The sequence below is a fragment of the Podarcis erhardii genome, assembly GCF_964252035.2.
Source record: "Podarcis erhardii genome assembly, chromosome: Z".
In the NCBI taxonomy this organism is placed as follows: domain Eukaryota; kingdom Metazoa; phylum Chordata; class Lepidosauria; order Squamata; family Lacertidae; genus Podarcis; species Podarcis erhardii.
This window is the reverse complement of record NC_138504.1, coordinates 26315223-26336008: the sequence shown is the minus strand read 5'-3', so window position 1 is coordinate 26336008 and position 20786 is coordinate 26315223. Positions and strand designations below refer to the sequence as shown.

The window sequence follows — 20786 nt, the reverse complement described above, 5'->3', positions numbered from 1 at the left end:
CCCTCTCACAGGGTTGTTGTGAGCATAATGTGGGGAGAAGGAGAACTATCTACACCACTTTGAGCTCCTTGAAGGAAAGTTGGGATATAACTGTAATAATAATAATAATAATAATAATAATAATAATAATAATAATAGTTTGCATGCAGTTTTTAATTAGAAATGCAAGCAATCTTCTGGAAGAATGGCAGATGCAACTGATGGACTATATGGAACTGGATGAGATGACTGGCAGAATCCGAAACCAGGGAGAAGAATTGGAGGAGGAGAACTGGAAGAAGTTTAAAGACTATTTGCAAAAGCATTGTAAACTGTATGAATGTTAAGAAAAATGTAAGATCTGTAACATCAAGGCTCTAACAAATTAATAACCTTTATGTATAAAAGTCAATGTAATTGAAAAATAAGATAAATTGTGGATAAATGGTATCCTATAATTAACCTTTGACAAAAGAAATCTAAAAGATTAAATTTGAGATTTGAATATTGGGAAATTTTAATTAGATAAACTAAATTAAGTTAATAATTTGCTGGTAAAACTTATAAGTCTAGAGAGTAGGAACAAGAGGCGTGAGGAAGTCCAAGGATGTTTATGAAATGATGATATCTGAAATTGATATGTTTTTATATATATTTATTGTCAAACAAAATTTAATAAATATTATTTTTTTAAAAAAAGAAATGCAAGCAATCTTGCAAATGCATTACATTTAAATGATCAGTATGAAGTAGGAACCCCATGAAAGAGAAGGAAAGAAGTATCTAGCCTCTGCTTGATTGTTTCCCTCATTCTCTGACTTCCTCTGATGATAACCTGTCACAAAGAAACTTGAAAGCCTCATTATCACCTCATTTGCTCACCAGAGTAAGGAAGGCCCATCAGTTAACCTGGTTCTCTGGCAGATGGCATCTTTGCTTTTGCTCGGAACAAAACTGTAGACTTGTGCCCCTTTCCACTGCACCACTGGCTACAGTGGCAGCCTGTGTCCACTGGGACAGTCGAGGTGGAAGGCAGGGAGGCCAGTAGTTGGTGGAGCAAGAGCTAATGACTGTAAGGGCCCACTGATTTTGTCCTCACCCTTCTCCCTTCTAAGTTCTAAAAACGCAAATCAAAGTGAGAAAGAGGAGGAAGCCAAGAACCAGTGCCACACACCAGATTGGATATTAGGAAGAAGGCATGCAGGTGGGGGCTGTCTGAGGTGGTGAGCTGGTGCTCCAGTCTCTCTAATGGACCAGCCTTAACTGGCTGCTTGGTGACAAAGCTGACATTCACAGTTTATCTCTTACCAGCTCGAAATCTGTTGACGTTTGCTGCCAAAGAGAAACAGCATAAAAATAGGCAGGGAACGTGTCTTGTGCATTTTTACCCATGTGGAGATCGCAAGACAACTTCACAAACAAGCCCACTATTTATTTATTCTCCTTCTATAATAACAAGCATGCCAACGCCTGTCCAGTTTATTGCAAAGGAATTCCTCCACAAACTGTCTGGTATCCTCCTTCCTAATATGTCCTTGTTTGTTAAAAAACCGGAAGTTAACGGTAATACTCTTTAACATATGTGTCCCAGGAATGAACCAAAGAAAACTCCTTTCCAGCTGTGTTTTATTTTCCCACAAGAGAGAAGGAGGGAAAAGTAGACAAAAGTTACTATGAACCTCCCCCTTGACTCATTAGATCATGGTACAGTCCAAAAAGTTTTCAGGTTAAGAAGCCGGGAGTTCTGTTTGCAGTAGAAAATTCGGAGTTTCTGTGTGTGTTTGCCTGTCAGCTCAGGAACTCGTGGTGCACACTTGGTTCATTCCAGGTAAGTGACTAGTTTAACTGCAATGACAATATTTACAGGATTCATTTGTCAATATCTTCCTGTTACTGTTAAAGAGTATGTAGTAGTCACTGAGCTGAGTACAGGAATACAAAAGGATTTTGTTTTGTCAGTGGGGCAAATGACTGGATTTTAGTGTGCAAGATTTAGGCCCAATGCAAGAATGACTTCCAAAACAGAGTCACATGTACATTTTTCCGGAGGATAAGTTTGCACAAAATCTGTTTGATTTAGCAGGCAGAAATAGAAACAAACATGCACAACAAGTGAAGACTGAGCAATGTTTTGGAAAGCTCACTCTCAATGCCAGCTGCACATGTTACGAATAGAGAAGTATTCTTTGCTTGTGCCCTTGTAAAAATATCTATGATCAAGATCTGAGGGTCACTGTGTGCTGTATTTTTCTTATACACCAGCTGTTGCTGTTTTTCTGTACCTGTGCTTATGAAGCACGTGCCAGTGAAGAGGGCATTTTTCACGTGTTTAGTGTGAACAATAGGGAGCTGTTGTTCTTCAGGGTCATCTCTCTCTCCTGAAGTTGTTTCTCATAGTGGAAAGTGGAGTCCACCACCTCTGGTGTCAAGGCATGTGCATGAACCTTAAGACTAACCTCAAAGGCCAACAAATTTATTATGGCATGAACTTGCATTGTATGGACAAAGTGTTTTTGTAAATATATGCACCGCAGAGGGGACAGGTGGCAAACCCTGAGCTTAGAGGGAAATGAAATGCAAAAGGTACAGATAGCGGCAATTCAGTTTGAGCCAGAATAAGCACAGTGGCCCTTTACAACAGCAGTGGTGTGTGATGAAACAATCAGCCAGGTAATGCAGAGACTAGTTAACATCTAAAATGCAATTGAAAACTATTGTCTGCTTTCTGACTCTACTCAATTGAGCTGAATTTCTTGATTTACTTGTAATCATCCAGCAGTATCACATTTGTGGCTCCCTTTGAAATTCCTTGGTTCAAGGATGATCCTTAGAGTGTCCTGATAGACTGAATTATTCAAAATATTGTCCTACCGTTTTCTGACTATTGTCATTTCTTATGTCAGATTTGTGTATCTATTGATTCTTTTCCATCGGGACTGTCCTGTGTGCCCTAAGCAGAATGCAGAAAGGCACTTCTGACAGGTTATGTATGCCACATGTCAGGCTATATGATGAACAAGTGAATGAAGCCTCAGTGTTGCAGCTGATTTATTAGTTCTGTAGCAATGGCACCTCAGTAATTTAAGAGACACTGTGCAGTGCATTGCCTGCTGTTTCATAGACTGCAGTTGCAAATACATGTTTTGAGCCATTGGTAATCTATTTCAGGGCAATAGGATTTCCCCTTGCATATATTGGTAATCAAAACAACAAACATTCCCCATGGTTTAAAATTGGCAGAAAACAGGGTAGACAGAGTGGAGCCACAATCCAGTGTAACAGTGGCAGTGTAATCCTTGGAATGAGCATTGGAGCTGTAATCTTTGGAATGAGTGCTACAAGCATGTCCCTATTTCTGTCTGCAAAATGTTGAAAGGTAGGTGCCCAGTTAAGGATGAAACTGAGCGCTTAATAGAAAGAGAGGGATCAATCTGTTTTCATCCAGGTTAATTTTGCATGTATTCATTCAAAAGTTCCATCTCATTTCTGCATGAAACCATACATTAAAAAAAAAATATTCAACATAAAATTCATAGTTAAATGAATATTTTATCAGAAAACATAAATGCGTATTTTGTTGCGGTGTGTACAGTTCTAAATACATTTTACCCTAAAATATGTACTTTAAAGTGAATAGCAGTATTATCATTGGGGGTTTTTTTGTACCTGAAAACTACTTTGCAAAAGTTGGAGGAGGACAAAATTCAAAGATAATTGCATTCCGATCTGCACATTTGCCCAGGAAAGGTAGAGATAAGGTTCAGATTCATTGGAATTCATGGCGGGCTTGTAGAACTTCCCGTCTCCATACCTTGAAGCATTTCACAGATAAAACTAGAGACACTTCTGTGCTTCTAACATAGAAATGATAGTTTGGAAGCAAATTTCCATACCTGCTTTCACACTTAGGGTCGTGTTCTGACTCCCTTCTCTGCCCTATTGCACTTGGGGTGCTTCAGGAATTCAGCATATGCATTTAAAAGTTAGTTTTCATGCTGCTTTTAATCATCATCACCAGTGCTTTTTTTCTAGGGAGACACAGGTACGCATACCCCTAAACATTATGTGAATCTAAGTTCGGCCTCATTGAGGGGCAGTCTTTCAATATGAGTAGGAAAATGAGAGTACTGTACCCCTAAACGTTTTTTTATATATATAAAAAAACACTGATCATGACCATCACAGATTAGGCTGCAGTCATAGCCCCCAACGTGCCTGGGAGTAAGCCCAGTTGAATTTAGTGAGACTTACATATGAATAGAGATCGTTAGGAGTGCATTTTTAATACAGATACAGAAACAGGACAGAATGGACTCCTATGTGAGTGGACACAGGTGAAAGGGACACAAAGCAGAAATAGATTTATCTGTCTATCCATCTATGACCAGCGATAGACACTTCTGTCAGTTTGGTTTTCTCAGCTCCTTTTCCCCCAAATATTACTTTAAGACCTATACATCTTTGCAACTATTGACAATTTTTATGTTTTATTTTTAGAAAGAAATTTAACAGGAATCGATCAGCAATCCAGCCAAATTTCTCCTGATAAACACATTCAGGTATGTAGTTTTGATTAATATACACATTTTTTGCAAGCAATTTTCTCTAATAGAATGCCTTTTGTATGTTGTTTTCACTAATATACCATATTTTTCGCTTCATAAGGTGCACCTGACCATAGGGCGCACCTAGTTTTTAGAGGGGGAATTCAAGAAAAAAAATATTATTTAAAGGGAGTGCTGCGCAGCACTTTCTCTAGGTGTTCTGGCTTCTGGGGTAGTCATCCCGCTGCCCTGCAGAGGCTTCGCGGGCTACCCCAGAGCTGCTCAGGAGCTTGTTGGGGCTGGCGGGGGAAGCCCTTACTTTTTAGGAGGGAAAAAGTGTGTCTTATGGAGCGAAAAATATGGTGGAATCATAGAGTTATTCAATCACTGAATTCAATAGGGCTTACTTCTGAATGGATCTTGTTAGGTCTGCACTACAAGCCCAGAGTTTAGAATGGTCTAATTGTACCTATGTGGGTATATTGACTCTGCATAGGCATACTGAAAATGGTCATGGAATCATAGAATTGTAGAAATGAAAGGGACCCTGAGGATCATCTAGTCCAACCTCCTTGCAAGGCAGAAAAATGCAGCTGTCACATACAGGGACCAACCTGCAACCTTGGTGTTATCAGCACCACACTCTAGCCAATTGAGCTGTTAAGAACAGCTAATATATACCTTTTCGTGCATATTGTTTAGTTGAAGAACTGTGCCACAACATTTAGAGAAGTGCAAATTTTGAAGGACTGATGGGTTTCATTTCACATATGGGTTGGAAAATTAGGCAGTTTCTAATTAAAATGCAAACAAAACTGGATTACTGGATAGCTCAGTTGATTAGAGCATGGTGCTGATTATGCGAAGGTTGCAGGTTTGATTCCCATATGGAACAGCTGCATATTCAGGCATTGCTGAGGGTTAGATCCTCAGGGTCCCTTCCATCTTTTACAATTCTATGATTCCATGACCATTTTCAGTATGCCTATGCAGAATCAATATATCCACATAGGTACAATTTAGACCATTCTAAATTCTGGGCTTGTAGTGCAGAGCTAACAAGGTCTATTCAGAAGTAAGCCCTATTGAATTCAGTGGGGGCTTACTCTCAGTTAAGTTGAACTAGGAGCCTTAATGTTTCTTATGTCACCCCTCTGTTTATATCGTACTGCGTATAATTCACTTAAGGGCAAAATATTGTTGAGCCAGTTCCGTTGCGTTTGGGCAGCCTTCTGGTCTTGTTGCTAAGCGGGGTTACGGATGTCCTCCCCAAAGTCCTAACCGGATGGCAGTGCTGACCAAGGGTGGGCAGTGCTAAACAGGGTGGCCAGATGCCAAACAGAATAGGGTTTCTTTACATGTGTCACCAGTGTAAAAATTAGGGTTTCAGCAGATATAGCTCGACATACAAGGCATGCCTGCTGAAAACTTCGTTTCTGAGCAAAGTTTGAAGATGCCGATCCCTTTTAGGTCCGGCCACACGAAAGCTGAACCTTGCAGAACTGGCATTTTTTAAAGGTCCCTTTCCAGCCTCTCTCCAAAAGACAATTTAGGGACACATCAATTTGGGCAGTGGCACTGTCAGGGCAGGACTCTGGGGCAAATGTCCAAGCCCCGCTCGGCAGAATGAGCAGAAGAGCTCATAAATATAGCAGAGCTGGCCCATCACATTCTGCAGTAAGTGAAGTAATGCACATTACCATCTAAATGGTGTGGGGGCTGTAAGAGAGTATAAAATCACCTGACTGTTGTATTTCCTGATTTTGCTGCCTACCTGGGACAACCAAACAAAGTGAACAGAACTTCTACATGAGCATCATGGCAGGTAGGACACCCTTGCTTACCGGGCAGGAAACAGGCAAAATCGTGGGGAGATTGGTTTCACCAGCACATATGCACTACACCGATCAGGCAATCCCAACAGATGCATTTACACTTAATGGAACACACCACCACCTCTGCCCTCCCTATCTGCCTCCCAATAAGCAACAGTGACCTACACAGCAAGACACTTTTTGACCTCTCTGTATTTTGAGAGGCTTCCCCTGGTAAATTGAAATAGTTGGAGCGTATTTACTTTGTTTTGCGAGTCCCAAGCAGGTGACAATATCAGGAAATTGGCTCTCCTCCTACGTTCCTGGTGAGAGGTCCATGCAGCTTGATGGGCCAGGCATTTTGCAAAACTGAATGGGGGAAAGTAGCTTCCCAGGGCAACTGCCGAACCATAGTTTGATTCAGTCAACCAATTCTATTCATGGGGATTAACTCTGCATGTTTTCACACAATTCAAAATTAAGTCATGCCAAGGCGTCAGGTATGCTCTTGATTCCAAAGCAAGTCTGAGTCATTCAGAAGATACAAGGGTTGCCAATTTTTCAACTGGCCACTATAACATTGCCATTCAGAAAAGTGCTCAGTATGCAAGGATTAGTCCATGATTATCTTTCATTGCATGGATTTAAATACTATCACCTGCTAATTCCTGCATACTAAGCTGCTATTAAAGGCTGAGCTATGTGAACAAGTCGAAAAGTTGGCAACCTTAAAAATCATAGTTCCTTGTGCACAGAGCTAGCTGCAACCCCCTGGAGCCAATTTTGTGGAAGAGTTCTCAGGGTTGTAAACAGCTGGATGGAGAGTTCTGAAGGCATCACGCAAAAACAAACAACTTCCATCATCCATTATATGCCATTTAACAGGGTTACTTACTGCATAACTAAAAATAAATCACATAACTAAAAATAAAATGCTGATTTTCCTGTTAAATGCATAGGATCATATATAGATGAATGGGGCAGTTGCTGTAGAGCTGGACTAGCTGGGGCCACTCGCATGTGTGTGTGAATGGGGGGAAAGGACCAGCCAGTTTCCTACAACAGCTTGCCCGAAGCCTATAGAAACCCACCAGCAGCACTCGAATGCAATAGCCCTGTCTCCTACTGTTGTTTCCCACTGACTGCTATGAAGAGGCATAGTGCCTCTAATCGCAGAGGTAGCGTAATAAGCATAGTTGCAACTGATGATTCTGTCTTCCATGAATTTGCCTTAATTTATTTTAAAGCTCTAAGTAGGTAGCCAGCATCACCACATCTTGCGGTAGCAAATTTCATCGCTTTAACTACACATTGTGTAAAGAAGTACATCCTTTTATCTGTCCTGAATCTGCCCCAAACCTAGAGTGTTTGCCAAAAGGCTGGGGTGTGTGTGTGTGTGTGTGGATTTCATTTTATGGCAACTCAGCGTGTTCCAGCCAATCTTCGTTTAAAAGCCTCCTTCAGGGAGCTACAAAAAATAAAGTCCTTAAATCACAGATACACAGCAATTAAAAACAAACAGCGTTACTGACTGATTTCATCAAGCCGTAGCTGTACTTATATTAAAAAGCAGCCTGTAGAGATTTTTAAAAAATGTATCTTCCATTAAACTGAAGACCGAAATTAAAAACCAGCAGATTATATGTTTTTGATGGCATTAGTCATGTTGAGTTTATTTATATACCACATTTACCCCAAATACCATTTGGACTCAAAGCAGTGCACAGGGGGAAAACCCACTTAAATGCAATTGTATGACGATCATAATATGGGATCAAAAATAGGATAATATCATTGCAGCACTCTCAACTGAACAACCAACATTTCGTAATGTGTGTGTTTGAGTGTGCGTGAGAGCATTATGTTGACCAATATGTTCGTTAACAATTAGGTCCCCAACCCTGGTTCTGTGTGAGAGAGGTGCCGAGAAACTTCTCCGTACCCGCTGTCTCTGCACTAGGAATGGGGGGGGGGGGAGTGGGCTCCTTCCAAATGTTGTGGAACTACAATTCACATCAGCCACAGCCAGCATGACCAATAGCACGGAAAGATGGAAGCTCTATTCCAGCAATATTTTGAGGGCTGCAGCTTCTCCATTCCTGCTGTACTAATTTTATAAGCATCCATCTTTCCCCCTTACTCAGCTCCTCCACCCTCCAAGTTTAAAAAGCCCCAAATGTTGTACCAATCCCTCCACTGGGTGACATTACACGGCTCAGGACAGTAATGTGCTCCTATATGCCGTTACGCGTATGAATGAACTGGCTGATGGGCCACTCTAAATGAGGCCTTCAGATCCGTGCAGCGGATATCTGTAAAGCTGTGTTTCATTAACGCGTTGTCTTGCAAAGGTTCTGCGGAGGTGGAATAAGATAAACAAGGTAGATCTTTTTACACAGTACAGAAGATTAGTACAAGGTTATAACCTTGCGATAAATGTTTGTGGGCAGCAGATGCTTCCGCTGATTACGTTTCTACTCTAATTATCGAAGGAATAGCCCCTCTCCCATTGTGATAGTTGTGGTGGTGATTAACTCATACACAATTACATCCTCTCCTCCCTCCCCCCCAACCGCCACCCCACAAAGTCACACCTTATTTTTCCCTGCAGCCTTAGCTTGTTAGATCACATTTTTATAATAAGCACTGAACCATGATGTTGTCGGAAATCCTCAGGAGATTCCTAGTCAGTGTTGTGTACTGAGTACTGAAAACGGGGTGCGGGGTGATGACCATTAAAATCCTACCTGTGTGAATTACAGCACAGCAGTTTGCAGACATATTGAGAGAATATTTCCCTTGAGCTGATTTAGGCTGGGACATGTTCATAAAACACATTTGCAGTTTAACCACTGCAGTGTTTGGGGGTTTTTTTTAATCAGAATATGCCAATGAGTTGTATCACAAACTAACGATCTCCATCCTACCCAAGAGGACAATGTATTTTTGGTCCACGTCCAGTCTTTATACCCCCACCTCAAATTTGCAGTGCTTCTATGTGTGAGAGAGGACAAAAAGAATCTTGTGGAACCTTAAATCAATCTATGTGTTATAGTGTAAGCTTTGTGGTTATCGTAAGATTCATGAAGTGAGATCTTCAGTGAGGCAAGCTGCCTCATACTGAGTCAGACCATTGCTCCATCTAGCACAATATTGTTTACACTGACTGGCAACAGCTCTCCAGGGTTTCAGGCAGGAGTATTGCCCAACCCTACCTGAAGCTGCCGGGGATCAAACTAGGGACTTTCGGCATGCCAGGCCCTTCTGCTTTCTGTTCTTGTAATGTGTTCCAAAGGATGAATTTTTTTTAAATTTTGTTTAGCAAAATAGCTTACATGGGTTTAATACCTTTATTTAACAAAACAAAAAAAAAAACCAAAAAACTTTAAAAGCAGCAGACAACACTATTAAAAAAAATACTTAAAATCAACTGTTTTACAAACAAGTATAAACAATAAAATCATATGCCTGGCTTAGTTGGACAGCTCAGTTGGTTAAAGCATGGTGCTGATAATTCCAGTGTTGTGGGTTTGAGCCCCGTATGGGACAATTGTATATTCCTGCATTGCAGGGGGGTTAGACTAGAAGATCTTCAGGGTCCCTTTCAACTCTACAATTCTATGATTCTATGATTCAGCTGGCCTAAACAATAACAAATTAGGCAGACAGAAAACAATGCAATGAAGATGCCTGCCTAATATTAACATTAATTATACATTGAACAAGGTAATCGTGGCACGGAAATCATTTCACGCTAAAAAGTTGTGGGTTGCATGTGAATGATGCAGTAATAAGGTTCAGGGCCAGCTGCTTTTCTGGGAGGGTGTCAATCCCATTAGAAAGGCCCATGGGCACCCAGTTGCATGATCCAAAAAAAGTACTGCATTATTCACAAAGAGCCAGCGGTTATGCTGAATTCTTCTCCAGAGAAGCAGTGTTCATATCACTAGAATCTCTGTTTAAAGGGACAAGGTAGAAAATGATGGGGAGAGACCACAGATGATATTTGCGAAGAATCAAATCAGAGTAGACTATACTGGCTTAGAGCAGAATGAAGTTGGTGGGCAGCACCTCAACATTTGCCCCAATGGACCAGCCGCCACTGGCATCCTTCACGAAAGAGTGAGAATGCCACAAGTATTTAGGCACATAGCTCTTTATTACTCTTCAGCCCATCAATTCTGCCGTACCCTTCTTTTAATTTGCAATCCATCATTTGTAAAGATTATTGGCCTTGCCCTGGATTTGCTTCTTGCTGCTCATGCCTTAGACTGATATGTTGGTTAAACAGTTTTTACAAAACGATTTGTCTTCATCTGGCTTTGGACAGATCACCATGCGTTCTACAATGGCAAAACCCTTCAAGGACCAAAATTACTTTGAACTCAAGCGGCAATGCCTTGAAGAAGGCAAGCTCTTTGAAGACCCTGAATTTCCAGCTTGCGATGCATCTCTCTTCTACAACACTCCTCCACAGGGGAGAGTGGAATGGAAACGCCCACAGGTATTTGTGAAGTATCCATCCTACTTGAATCTGATTATCTCTATTGTTTGGCTGAATTCTCACCTATTAATAGCCTGGCTTTGGCATAATGTATCTCAGTTTATTGAGACAAGCTGTGCCCAAGCCTTGTTTACCACCTCTTCCTTGCTCCCTCTTAGTGTGCCCTGGATTTCCTGGGTTAACCAACAGTTGTCCCCTTTTATGTCTGAACCAGGATCTATGGTTACCAGGATCACATTGGGTGAAATTGCATTCAGATATAAGTTTCCCCAATCCCAGTAACCTCAGTTTCCCAGTTCTAATGAAGCAGGAATCCATGATTAATTAACCCATGAGGTCTTCAACTGTGGCATGCTGTGACAGGAGGAGGAAAGAGAGAGACTGTGTGGACAAGGCTTGGGCATATTGTGGCTTAATAGGATCAGATATATTAGATCTGCACAGGGCCAATATATGTTTGTTCTTCTTTTCCAAGAGGTGGGAGAGTGGATTAATTCAAGCCAGATTTGAGTCAGGAACAGTTTTTCATGATTGGAGTCACTGCAGGAATATGTCAAGTGCTGGTAAAGGAGGGCTGATTTTGACCATGTGCAGAGGGCCTTTTATTGTTCTCCACCAGGACCTGACCTGAGACACTAGCCTCGGGGATGCCTGTATAAGACTATCTACTCAACAATCCTCAGCTGAAACAAATAATAAAAATGTTTCATCTTCATTTTTAAAGTTGGCATCATTGACCTACATGGCCAATGTTGCTTTAATAGTGTGTGGGGTTGTTTTTGTTTGAGAGTGGGGAGTTATTCATGGGGAAATTACATCAGGATTCAGCAAATCAGTACGATTCAATAAATCATCTTAAATGATTGAGATACATCATGTGTGCAAATTGTGCCCCTTGTGATTGCACAACTTTCTCCTCCAGGAAACAAATGATGTAGCCCTAATCTTGACAGTGTTTAAGGAAAAAAGCTTTAGATATTTTTTATTTCTGTCCACTTTTAAATGCTGAAGCTTTTTATTAAATGCTTTTATTCATTGCCCTTGTATTAATTACTGCCGCTCAATTTTTAGAGGGTATGTTTGTTTTAACTGGATAATTTATCAGTGGCGTAGCGTGGGGGATGCAGGGGGGACCGGCCGCACTGGGCGCAACATCTGGGGGTTAGGGTTAGGGGGTGCAAATCCACGGGTTAGGGGGCGCAAATTACTTGCCTTGCCCCGGGTTAGGGGGCGCAAATTACTTGCCTTGCCCCGGGTGCTGACAACCCACGCTACGCCGCTGTAATTTATTATTACTACTGCTACCGTCACCCTAGAAGGGCAATTGTGCTATAATCCAAAGGCAAGGCTCATCAGCATGGTGCCTATACATGCAATGGTGCCCTTGATGTCTACCCCTGGTATCTACAAAGCCTCCAAGCCACCCCTCCACTGCCCTATTAAGCATTAAGTTGTGGAGGTGCTGTAGGTGGGCTTTTCTGAGTGCACTGATTTCTTATTTAGAATTGACTAGGCAAGAGCCTAAAGCGAAACACCTTACTTGTGTTATATTTAAAGTTCTATTGCTCTTGTCGCTTTCAAATTTGGTTTCTTTAGTCACATTCGTTTGTATTTATGATTCTGAGTTGTAACAAGCCACAAGATAGCCAATTATTGGTAATATTATTGTCTTATAAATTAGTTACTGTACATCTGTGGTAGTTGAAGGTTTTTGCATATTTTGGAAGTATCTATATATAAACAATTTATAGTATGAAATTCCTTCACCCTTGTATTTTCGGTAGTAAGAATGCCTAAAAATACTTTTCATGCAATATTCTTTTCCCGTATATTCTTTTTTTTTTTTTTTTTAGCTACAAGATTAGATCAGAACATGTATTTATTTTTGCATACATTTATCTTTTGAATACATGTGCAATTACTGTTTTGAATTTTATTGTGTCCTTCATGGGTTGTGCAAACCGCTGTTCTGAATAATGCTTTTTAAAGGGTAGCGGCTGCTTGGGATGAGTTTATAGAACCAAGTGGGACAGTGTCCTGAAAATGTTGAGGAACCACTAGCATAGATCATGGACTGATCCCAGTATATTTTGATGTAGGAGAAATATAATTTCACACACAGGCTAAAATTGGGCAGTGTTTCAAAATTTAAATTAAAAACTATTTTCAGATATTCCTTTTTGAAACTTCAAACCACAAACCAGGCAGCGAATTTCGAGTCCAAGCTGTAGCGATGTTGCTGATGTTAATAATGCATTGGTTTGTTAAGCCAATCTGGTTTGTTAAGTCAAGACAATATCAGGGATTGCACGACTCTCTTTTATCACGGACCAAAACTGTATTTAAACTTGGATGTAAAATGACATTGATTTCAATTCCGATCTGTATTTGTCACACTCCGTACTATTTCCATTCTGCCGCTGTTGTCATTTTGGCTCAGCTCTAGTTTGACATTTATTTATTTATATTTATTTAATAGAATTAACATGCTACTTAACATGCTACTTAACATGTTATTTACTTGTAAGTGGTTTGCATAACATATACTATAATTACTGGTACGATCAGATGTTAAATACAAGGTCACTTAAAAATGCATATAAATAAAACCAGCACTTACAAAAAAGCACGTTCTAAAATAATATTGCATGTGAAATTTACATAACTTGCTTAAACAACTTTTTCTTTAGCAGATGCTGAAAACAAAGAACAGCGTCCTAATATTTCTGATAAGGGGAACATTTTTGCACTTATTTAGCAAATGTCTTCGACTGCGCAGGATGGATGTTGTTGAAACCGTCGGCATGTATTCATTTACTATGATTCTGTTCCCCCTCCCTTTCTCCCAGGATAGAACTGAAGATGGTAGCCATGAGAATTCAGTATCGGTTGCCTTCCTCTCAATTCCCTCCTCAGATCATAGCTGTCAATGTTTCCCTTTTTTTAAAGGAAATTCCCTTATTCCAAATAGGATTCTTCACAAGAAAAGGGAAAAGTTGACAGCTATGCCTCAGATTCATTATTGGTCTGCCTCAGGGCTGTGGCATCTTTCTTAGCTCAAAAGTCACATTGCCTCAAGGGAAGCGTTCTTGGGGCTTCATGCCCCAGGGGTGGACAGGGCCGAAGCCAAAAATGGCAAGGAAACAAACGTAACTCATATCTTTGTACAAACTCATTTCAGCCATGAAAACAAACTAGGGGGAGGCGGGACACATTGATGCAAGGGACACAATGATACACCAACAATATTTCAATATCGAGAAACGTTATTTGTGTCGTGACATCACTAAAATGTGTCTATACATGTGTGAGTACAACAGTTGCGACCATGCCGCCCGTCAGTTCCCTGTTGGCATTTGATGGGAGTAGGTGTGTTTTTAATGCAGCCAACTGAAAAATTACGTGAAATGTAAAAGTGTTCCAATGCTGTTTTATGTTGTTTTGTTAAGATTTAAAAATACCAAAGGTAAGTTATCCCACTCAGTAATCAGGATTGCATGTAAGTGTAAATAGGTTCAGTGGTTTTATTAATAAGTTTTAGTTTTATGAAAATGTCCGTTGGGGCACTTTGATACACTACGACACGGGGCACATTGATACGTATAAAAGTGCCTCACTAGTGTACAATAGTTCCCCAATATAGAAGTTTACATGGAATCTCTAAATTGATTTCCTACTCGTGAAATTTGAAAAGAAAAAAAACCTGTTGTTTACTACATGGCCAAAGTTATTTCTAAATATCTGATTATCAAGTGTCATATCTCCGGGGGGAAACAGGATCTTGTATGTTTGTCTTCCCCATTGTAGAAGATAAGGCAAGCATTGATTTCAAGGATGTTGTTTTGCAGTTGCCAAAACCAAATTTCTCAAAGGGCGCATCTCGAACATCATCTCTTTATACTTTTTCTTTTGACTTCAGTGGATATAATGTGCAATAGAAGCTAAACGTTAAGTAATTATCTTGTTTTTTTATAAGCATTTTGTTTAAATTACTATTTTTTGACTACCTAACATGAGTTCTTATGCTTTCTAAAGTTTTTCCAAAGTTTTTTAAAAATATGGATAGGTGCTTGAGGAAAGATTAATTTAAGTTTTGATGTTGTGTTAAGAAAACCTGCCATAAAGTCTATATGTGTGAAACATTGTTAGTTTTCATACGTAATTTAGATTTTAAGTAACGAATTTTAAGGCTAATTATGATCTCTCACAATAAAAAATTGTTTTTTTTATTATTATTTTCTAAATAATTACCATTCTCATACAATTTACGTTTTGTATCAAAGTCCCCCATCCACTGTATCAAAGTGCCCTGTAGGTGGGGCAGAATGATACAAAACCCCCTTTTTTTTTACTCAAGTCATTATATTCTCATTATCTTCTAACTTCTTTTGATTGCTATTATTATATTGATTAGTTATGACATGCAAAAAGCAATTTTTTAAATTATTTGACTCATTTTGGTACATAAAACATGAGATTGAATTTTTCTGCATCAGCCTGCCCCACTTCCCACTACGCACAAACACATACATCTCCACCCACGTAAGCAAGAGGCATCACTATCACAGTTCAAGGACAAATTCTAGCCAGGCAAAAGCACTTGAGGAAGATCTGAAGCAGGGCTGGTGAAGAGGGGGACATGCAGAGAGTCCCAAGTCCAGACAGAAAGAAAGATGGAGGGCTGCCTTTGGCCTCAAGGACTTAAACTGACACCCCCCATTCAAGTGAGGTTCTGAGATGGCTACTGAGAGACTCTTCTTTTTTCTTTGCTGTGATTAAAGTAAAGGTAAAGGGATGCTTGACCATTAGGTCCAGTCGTGACCGACTCTGGGGTTGCGGCGCTCATCTCGCTTTATTGGCCAAGGGAGCCGGTGTACAGCTTCCGGGTCATGTGGCCAGCATGACTAAGCCGCTTCTGGCGAACCAGAGCAGCGCACGGAAATGCCGTTTACCTTCCCGCCGGAGCGGTACCTATTTATCTACTTGCACTTGACATGCTTTTGAACTGCTAGGTTGGCAGGAGCAGGGACCGAGCAACAGGAGCTCACCCCGTCGCGGGGATTCGAACTGCCGACCTTCCGATCGGCAAGTCCTAGGCTCTGTGGTTTAACCCACAGTGCCACCAGAGACAAATCTTTAAATGGGGGGTTGCTCAAAGGATGTCTTTCATTTCATTTTATTAAAATGCAAAAGGATCTCTCTTGATATAATCATCATCATCTGTATTTTGTTTAGATGTTACTGTGTTAGGATTTTAGTTGCGTGCTGGGTTGTTTATATTCTCATTTAGTTTTGTTATGGCGTTCGGTCAAAACAGTATGATTGTTAAAGCTATCTTGAGAATAGGAACTAGGAAATCAGGGCAAGCAGTTCCCCCACCCAAGATTTCTGTTCTGCTTTGTGTTCTATTCCTCCTGAATGTGGGTTGAATGAGAACATGCAAGTTTGAATTGGGAGGCAGAGAAATTCAGACAGAGAATGGCAAGGTTTTGAGCTGTGAGTTTGCCTGGAGTAGAAGCAGCTTGGAGTAGGGGGCCTTAGGGACCCATCCTGTTGCTTTTCAAACGGTGGGAATCTTGCAGAACCTGCAGTTCTGCTGTCTACTGTTGGAGGTTGTTTGCTTTCACTGCTTGCATATTATTATTATTATTATTTATTACATTTATTTATACCCTGCCCCCCCAGCCAAGGCAGGGCTCAGGGTGGCTAACAACCAATAATAAAACAAGTTGTTTGAAATACAACTTAAAAAACAAGATTAAAATACAACATTAAAACATTAAAATGCAGCCTCATCACAGGAGGAGAAAGGAAAAAAGAAAGAGGGGGAGGGAATCAAACTGATTCTAAGCCAAACGCCAGGCAGAACAACTCTGTCTTACAGGCCCTGCGGAAAGAAATCAGATCCCGCAGGGCCCTGGTGTCACGAGATGAGTGTTTCACCAGGCTGGAGCCAGTGTTGAAAAGGCCCTGGCTCTGGTTGAGGCTAATCTGACTTCCTTAGGGCCCGGGACCTCTAGGGTGTTGGTATTTATGGACCTTAAGGTCCTCCGTGGGGCATACCGGGAGAGGCGGTCCCGTAGGTACGAGGGTCCTAGGCTGTGTATTGTTTCAGGTTTGGGGGGTCAATCTGAGTCCCTTCCAGTTCTTGGGGTCCTGTATTAAAGTCTAATGGAGGATTCTATTGTTGAACTAATCAGACAAGTTCCTTTGTGAGATAACCTGTAGCTGGCCACTTAAGCATTCTTATCGGCATCCCAAAAGGATGAGTTGGGTTGCCAGAGCTACAACCAAGTAATGGTGCCCTTCTGGCTAATGGGTGGATCTTCCAACCCCCTCACCTGGCTGGTACTTAGAAGGACAATAGGCAGAAAGCAGTGTCTGTGAGCTGAGTGAGAAGAGTGGGCAGAAGCTAGAGAGTCAGAGACATGTTTGGGGCTCCCCTGGCAACCTAATAGGGAAGTAAGATCTGTTAGGGTGTTAATGCTGTTAGGCTCAGGTTGTATATATGCATATATAAATCATATGCCCTAAAGGCACCACAGTTTCTGTTGCCCCTCGTTCCAAGGAAGCCTGGAACCCCTGGGCTCAGAGATTGGGGTGGGGTGTAACATCACTGTATACATAAACTATATTCCAGTGCTCTCTCACACAGAGGAAGCTAAATTCTGTAGGGTTTGACCAAGTCTTCTCACTACTCAAGGAAGTGAACATGTTTTAGAATGAAGAAGCAAAGTGTTCATGTGGCAGGGAACTTGAACAGAGTACCTGTTTGTAAATGAAGGGCAAGCCTCTGTTGAGGCATTGGAGAGAGTTCATGAATCTTATTAATCTGGATCCCAGGCCAGTTTCCTTTCAACACTGGGAGATACTTGCTAGATTATTATTATTATTTTGTTAATGTGAACCTGCAATCTGGGAGAATGGAAACAGCATTTTGCAAATTATGAATCAAATATTGTCATGTTGTTCCAGCCTCTGAATTCTGGAAACATCTTTTTGAACGTGGGTATGTTCCAATTTGAAATGCCTTTCAAGTGCTGGAGTAGAACTGGCTCAGTTATTGAGTTGCTAAATAGTTTTATGAACGGAAGAGATCTATCTAAAACCTTCTGCCATTCATATCTTTAAAATCATGTTTAGGGAAGTTTTTAATGTTTGATCTTTTACTGCATTTTTTAAAATCCTGTTGGAAGCTGCACAGAGCAGCTGGGGAGGCCTGGCCAGATGGGCAGGTATAAGTAATTATTATTATTATTATTATTATTATTATTATTATTATTATTATTATTATTACAACCCCAAAATAGACACACATACCTCAGTTGGCATCAAGTTGCAGCGACTAAATCAATTGCTAATACAGTGGTACCTCGGTTTATGAACTTCATCCGTTCCAGAAGTCCGTTCTTAAACCAAAACTGTTCTTAAACTGAGGCGTGCTTTCCCTAATGAGTCCTCCTGCCTCTAGTGCCGTTCTTAGACTGAGGTAAAGTTCTCAAACCAAGACACTATTTCCGGTTTTGCGTAGTTTGTAAACCAAATCATTCTTAAACTGGACTGTTCTTAAACCGAGGTACCACTGTATATAAAATAACCCTGTTCTGCTCTAAAACTTCTCCCATATCTTCAGAGATAATGTTTGTTCTCAAATGCCAGCACTCAAATAAATAGTAATAAAAATTATTATTAGAAAATTAGTAGTGTGTGAGATTATTAGCCTCTAACAGACCAAGTGACACATTTCTATAAAATCCTATAAAAAGACTCTTAATGGTACAATCAGACATGGAAGAGTCCTTCTCTATCATCATACAACAACCTTGTTTTCTTCTTCCCCATAACCATCCATCTTCATTGATCCTTAGCTCTATATTGCTGCTATGCTAAAACAGATATTCCAGGTTGCTCTTAGACTTGGATAGGCTATCCCTAGACAGGAAGGTGTTAAACGCATGTGGTGGCTTAAAAATAAACCAGGAAGGTTGGCTTATCTTGCAGAGATGCATATGGCATACAAAAGGAAGCTGTTAAGATGTGTTGCCATAGCAACTGCATCTTCAGTGGCAGCAGCAGGCCACAAATATGCAGCTGTAATGTAGTCAAATTGCCAGCTGTGTGTGTGTGTGTATGCGGGGGGTGTGTGTGTATACATATGCATATATATACATATACATATACATACATATATATACACACACACACACAAACACACACACATATATTTATATATATGGGGGGGTGTAACAAAGCACTCACAGCCTTACCTCCTACCAAACACAACTTTAACCTTAGTAGTCTCAAGATCATTTAAAGCAAAGAGTACAAAATTGTATGCCAAAATTGTATTTTGTATGTACAAAATTGTATGCCAAATTTGTATTTTGTATGTACAAAATTGTATGCCACAAAAAAAGATTAAAAAAATCTGCATTTTGTGGGAAATAAATAAAATGACTAAAGCAAGGGGGAGGAACCTTCAAGCCTAGTCCTCAGAACATTCCCCTCTCCAGGCTGTACACCTCACTGGTCCTGATCATGGCTCTTGCCTGCCTTGATAAAGGCTAGAGAGCTGTGTGAGCACGTGCTGTATAAAGGTAAAATTCACATTTGTTGCTTTGCCCAGTTTTGCCTCCGGCCTCACCCACTGCTGGCATTTGGCCCTTAGAAGGTTGTCCAGATGGGAATGTGGCCCTCAGAGTTGAAAAGGTCACTGATCTCTAAATTTAAGGCTCCTGCGAATGCAAGGTATGTTCCTACTCTTCTGGCTTCATTCACATCCTTCTATTCAAGCACAGCTGTGGTCAGCGGCAGAGAAGTACTGACAGAGAAATAGCAGTTTAAAGTACAGTGGTACCTCTGGATACGCACACCTCTGGTTGTGTATCCTTCAGGTTACACACGCGGCAAACCCGGAAGTGACAAAGTTTCAGTACAGAAAGAAGGACGTTGGGGCAGGCTCTGTTGTGTTGGCTTTTTGGTGTTATCTTCTGTGTTGTACCCATATTTGCTATTTCTCTTTGTTAAAACAAAAGCAGCAGCAACAATAACACTTCCCAACCTATTCAGACCACTCCCACAGCTTTCCACTCTCAGTCTTCTGCCCTTTTAGCTCCCATGCCATAGCCAGTGAAGTTGTACAACCTGCCTTCTGTTTTGCATCCCTGCCCAACCCTGACTTCATGCGAATCCAGAATTATGATTTACTGCTACAGAGCCTCCCACGGAGACTGTGTGATGAAAGCCTTACACATTTATATGTATAAAAAGGTAAAGGACCCCTGACAGTTGAGTCCAGTCACGAACGACTATGGGGTTGTGGCGCTCATCTCGCTTTACTGGCTGCAGACAGTTTTTCCGGGTCATGTGGCCAGCATGACTAAGCCGCTTCTGGCGAAACCAGAGCAGCACACGGAAATGCCGTTTACCTTCCCGCCGGAGTAGTACCTATTTATCTACTTGCACTTTGATGTGCTTTCGAACTGCTAGGTTGGCAGGAGCAGGGACCGAGCAACGGGAGCTCACCCCATCGTGGGGATTCGAACCGACAACTTTCCATTCGGCAAGCCCTAGGCTCAGTAGTTTAGACAACAGCACCACCCGCGTCCCTTTATATGTATAGGAAGATATTATTAGAAGTTGGAAGCTGTTTTTACTCTAAAGAATATATTTGCTTTGTTTTGTCTTGGACTTTGCATTCTTTGTCTGGGTCTATTCCTCTTGAATCAAATCCAGTGGCTAGATAGAGTTTGAGTAGCCAGTTCCATGACATGTACACAGGGTCCCACCCAAATAGCCAAACAAAAACACACATTTTCCTTTGCTTACTTAATTCTTTTTGGCATCTTACTTAATCATTTCTGCTGTAGCCACCAACCCCTGCCAAGATCTGAGTCCAGGGTGCTTTCAGCCCTTATCTCCAATAGAGAATAATTGCTATTTATT

At 40.9% G+C, this 20786-nt stretch overlaps 1 protein-coding gene and 1 long non-coding RNA gene across 7 annotated transcripts in view; one reads left to right on the top strand and one right to left on the bottom strand.

Annotated features, from left to right (window-relative positions):
• The window catches only part of CAPN6 (calpain 6), a 76837-nt gene that overhangs the window by 7623 nt on the left and 48428 nt on the right, over positions 1-20786 (top strand). For 2 of the 6 annotated variants that reach the window (XM_081846972.1, XM_081846973.1), the window contains 2 exons: positions 4477-4538; positions 10668-10841. In XM_081846972.1, the coding sequence (XP_081703098.1) occupies positions 10674-10841 (168 nt within the window). In that variant the 5' untranslated portion in view covers positions 4477-4538; positions 10668-10673. Of the gene's footprint in view, positions 1-722; positions 1808-2940; positions 2962-2991; positions 3356-4476; positions 4539-10667; positions 10842-20786 lie in introns of those variants that run through there. The other 4 variants (XM_081846971.1, XM_081846974.1, XM_081846970.1 and 1 more) reach the window with 4 other exon arrangements.
• Positions 1-20786, bottom strand: part of LOC309333671 — an 86820-nt gene that overhangs the window by 27095 nt on the left and 38939 nt on the right. The window lies entirely within an intron of this gene.